This window comes from Mandrillus leucophaeus, unplaced genomic scaffold, assembly GCF_000951045.1.
Source record: "Mandrillus leucophaeus isolate KB7577 unplaced genomic scaffold, Mleu.le_1.0 Scaffold243, whole genome shotgun sequence".
Taxonomy (NCBI): domain Eukaryota; kingdom Metazoa; phylum Chordata; class Mammalia; order Primates; family Cercopithecidae; genus Mandrillus; species Mandrillus leucophaeus.
Window position 1 is genome coordinate 3,539,002 of NW_012102510.1, and position 4,286 is coordinate 3,543,287.

A 4,286-nucleotide genomic window follows, 5' to 3' on the forward strand; every position below is an offset into this window, starting at 1 on the left:
AGCAGCTCCAGTTGAATGGCAGACATGCCTAGCTGAGTCACTGCCAGAATTTCTTTCTTTCTTTTTTCCTAGGCCTTCGTTGGTATTGCCAAATACTTCTCTAAGAAAGAGTGGGAAAAGATGAAATACTCGGAGAAAATCAGCTGTGTGCATATGAAGAGAAAGTATGAGGCCATGACTAAACTAGGTAACAGAAAGTTCTAGGAACAGACAAGTCTGGGGACACATGAGCATCCCTTTTCCTGCCTAGGCTACTTCTTAGGCTGCAGAAAGTACCCCACATTTTCCTTTTGTGCAGGGAAAAATCACAAGGCAGCTTCTGGGTCTTCTGCTCTTCCGTATCCTATCAGGGCTGAGGGCAGGGGCTGGCCACAGTGGAGCTCGTACCTAGATCCTGCACGTTTCTCTCCCATAGGCGTCTGTTCTGATGAGCCCAACTGTCTCTGTGGCATCACAGCACATCTCCCACCCTACCTTCCTCCTTTCGGCTTCTCTCTCTCTCTCTCTGAATCAGTCACCTGGGCTAGAGTGCAGTAGTGCAATCATAGCTCAATGCAGCCTCGAACTCCTGGGCTCAAGCAATCCTCCTGCCCAGCTTATGGAGTAGCTGAGGCTACAGGCACGTGCCACCATGCCCAACTAATTTTATTTTATATTTTGTAGATATGGGAGTCTCTCTATGTTACCCAGGCTCTTCTTGAACTCCTGGCCTCAAGCAATCCTCCCGCCTCAGCCTCCCAAAGCGCTGGTACGACAGACATGAGCCACCGTGCCGGATCTAAGTTTGTCCCTTAAGGAATAAACATTTTGCTTCTTTCTAGGTTTCAATGTCACCCTCCCACCTTTCATGCGTAATAAACAGGCCACAGACTTCCAGGGGAATGATTCTGATAATGACCGTAACTGCGGGAATCAGGGTGAGTAGATGGGAAGGGGCTAGAAAGGGTCTCCTCAAGCCCAGTTGCTCTTCAGCTCAGCTACCTGGGAAAGATCCTCAGACATTTGTTCCCTCATACACAGCAGGGCTGAGTGAAAACAAAATTGCATACAGAAAGTTAACTACAGAGGCCATTCATAAAATTCTAAAACATGCAAAACAATAATATGTATTTTTATGGATAATAAGTAAATGGTAAATGCATGAAAACATGAATGTGAATAAAAAGCCATCAAATTGAGGGGACTGGCTGTAAATGGAGAAGGAGGGGGGCAGGGATTGGTGAGTGCTGCACAGACAGCTTCAGCCGTGACTTGTTGATAGTGTGTTTTGTTTTGTTTTGTTTTTGTTTTTGTTTTGAACTGGAGATTTGCTCTTGTTGCCCAGGCTGGAGTGCAGCAGCACAGTCTCAGCCCACTACAACCTCTGCCTCCTGGGTTCAAGCGATTCTCCTGCCTCAGCCTCCTGAGTAGATGGGATTACAGGCGCCCGCCACCATGCCCAACTAATTTTTGTATTTTTAGTAGAGACGGGGTTTCACCATGTTGGCCAGGCTGGTGTCAAACTCCTGACCTCAGGTGATCCACCCGCCTCAGCCTCCCAAAGTGCTGGGATCACAGGTGTGAGCTACTGCACCCAGCCCGTTTACAGTGTTTCTAATATTCTGAATAAATAAATCAGTCCTAACATAGTCATGGGGTAATGTTGAGATGCGACTGAACTCAATATTATTCCCCATACTTTTCTGTGTGTTTGAAATATTTCTTTTTTAAAGGACTTGTTGTTCTTGCTAAACACTGTTAATGAATCAAAGGACAGTTAAGAAAATGTTAAAAGTGAAAAACAAAAAGAAAATGTTAAAAGTGTAGATCCGCCAAAAACTTCCAGAGTTTGTTTCATTAACAGCATATAGATACTGGATAAATATCTTAAGAGAGAGGGTGATGAACACATGACATAATAAAGATCGCTGTTTCTCTGTATTTTATTAAAACCAAATAGTCTTCTCATTCCCAAACAACCCCAATTCTCCGTGATGAGCTTGGAAGTGAGTTTGAAAGAGTGATCCCTCATCCAACCCAGAGAGCTTTCCCACTTGTCAGTGAGCGGAGATAACAGTATGTGAAAAAAAAGACAGGTTCTTGCGTAGAGAGCTTTGTGCATTTCAGGAATATAAAGGGGACATATGTGTTTACTTGCTCTTCTGCTCTGACAATGCAATCATAAGACAAGGTCAGAATGTCCAAACTGTCTCCAATAGACCTATTACTTCCCAACAAACAGGCCAGATTCTACCATCTCCCACAATCACTACAAGAGGTCTGAAAATCCAGTGCTTGAGTATCTGCCAAGCTTTTGACTTTAAAGGAGTGTCTTTATACTGAAAATATTTCAGAGCCACTGGACTAAATCATGCACGGTTCATCACACATTTAACAGCTTAATTGACGTACTTATGGTATGTACACTTCACCCATTTGAAGTGTACAGTGATTTTTAGTTGTTGCACATCTTGAGTGGATACAGTTCAGTTTCCCAACAAATCATTTTAATTATCTGAGAGAAAGTGAAAGATATGTAATGGAATAAGATGAGACTGTGATGGGGTTTAACCCCCATTTGATAAACTATGAGATGGAAAATTCTGAACTGATGCCACAGATAAGTGAACCAACCATTACTAAACGTAATTCAGAAGCAAATCTCAAATAACTCCTCAACAATGAGTGGACTCATAACCCTCTGCTGCAGAATGCCCTGATGCAACAGAAGTCTCTCTAGAGTTTGGAAATCTTTCCCAACAAATTAAAATTCTGATGCATTCTCTTTCAGTTGAACGTCCTCAGACGACTTTCGGCAGGTTCCAGAGAATCTTCCCAAAGGTGAGTATCTCTCAAATCTAAAGGACCAGAGAACCTTTGTCTCTCCACGGATGTGAATACAGGTAAGAGTAGGGGAATATCAAAAATGCCCTCATTGCCTCCTTCTGCCCATGTCTATCACAACACCTGATGTTAGCATCGACGGCTTGATAATACTAAGAGTTGTCATCCTTAATACTTCTTTTGTTTTCATAGTGATGCCAGATACTACTTTAAGCAGTTCACATGGATGAATTAATTTAATCCATAAGAAGACCTCTATGACGTTGTTTCTGTTATTATCTCCAAATAATAATGAGTCACACACTTCAGTTGTCATCCATATAAAAGCCATGTGACTTGGCGCAAATCTTCTAAGTTCTCTGAGCTCCAGATTCCTGGTCCATGCAATGGAAGTAAAGAATCACAGTCCATGTTTTAGATCATGGTTATCAGCAGCATAATAATAAAATGAGGCTATCCGGTACAGAGATGTTAAAGAATTTTCCTGAGGCGCAGTGGCAGGGGTAGTCTAATCCAGAACTCCAAGCCATTTAAAGCTCATTCACTTTTGCATTTGTTTATGAAGTTCAGATGTTGCTCACTAGGGCTTTACCCCATAGGGCCTGCTGGTGCCTCTGTTGAGACACCCACTCTCGCAACAGGAAGGACCAGCTGGCCTCTGCTCTGTTACCGGGCCGTTTGCATGGCTTAGGAATCGCTTTGACTGTTGACCCCTCCCTACTGTGAGCTCCTTGAGGGCCTTGTCTGCACCTGGGGCATCTGGGAAGCCCCAGTCCCAGCCCAGGGGATCCCTCGGAGGCCCCTGAATGAGTGACCCCACAAGTGCAGATTCAACTCTGGTTTAGAGGGTAAAGGGATCTGGGAGTTGGGTTGCCAGTGTGGAGACCGAATTCAAAGAAGTATCCAGAAAGATATTGTTATTATTATTACATTTAAACAGTGTTTACAAGCTCAGAGAGGACTTTCCCTTAGCCTATTTTACATGTATTGTTCATGTAAAATATTGTTCATGTAAAATCGTGTATTGTTCATGGCATTGTAATGCCAGTCGTGAGCCTTACTTTGGGAGGCCGAGGCAGGCAGATCACAAGGTCAAGAAATTGAGACCATCCTGGCCGACATGGTGAAACCTTATCTCGACTAAAAACACAAAACTTAGCGGGGCGTGGTAATGCCTGCCTATAGTCCCAGCTACTCGGGAGGCTGAGGCAGGGGAATCACTTGAACCGGGGGAGGGGGAGATTGCAGTGAGCAGAAATCACGCCACTGCACTCTAGCCAGGCGACGGAGCAAGTCTCCGTTTCAAAAACCAGAACAAAAACAAAATCAAAACAAAACAAAAACACAAAAATAAAAGAGTAGCTTAATATTGTTGGTCAGTGACACATCCCAATGCAAGCAGAATTGGTATGGGTACCACCTCACTGAATTCCACATTCAATGTTGGTGCCTCGGTAGGGTGG

General features: G+C 43.8%; 1 protein-coding gene across 1 annotated transcript in view; it reads left to right on the forward strand.

Annotated features, from left to right (window-relative positions):
* The window catches only part of LOC105541719 (putative protein SSX6), an 11,466-nt gene that overhangs the window by 1,476 nt on the left and 5,704 nt on the right, over positions 1 to 4,286 (forward strand). Inside the window, exons 2-4 of the mRNA XM_011982877.1 lie at positions 73 to 187; positions 822 to 917; positions 2,771 to 2,820. Coding sequence (XP_011838267.1) covers positions 73 to 187; positions 822 to 917; positions 2,771 to 2,820 — 261 coding nt within the window. The remainder of the gene's footprint in view (positions 1 to 72; positions 188 to 821; positions 918 to 2,770; positions 2,821 to 4,286) is intronic.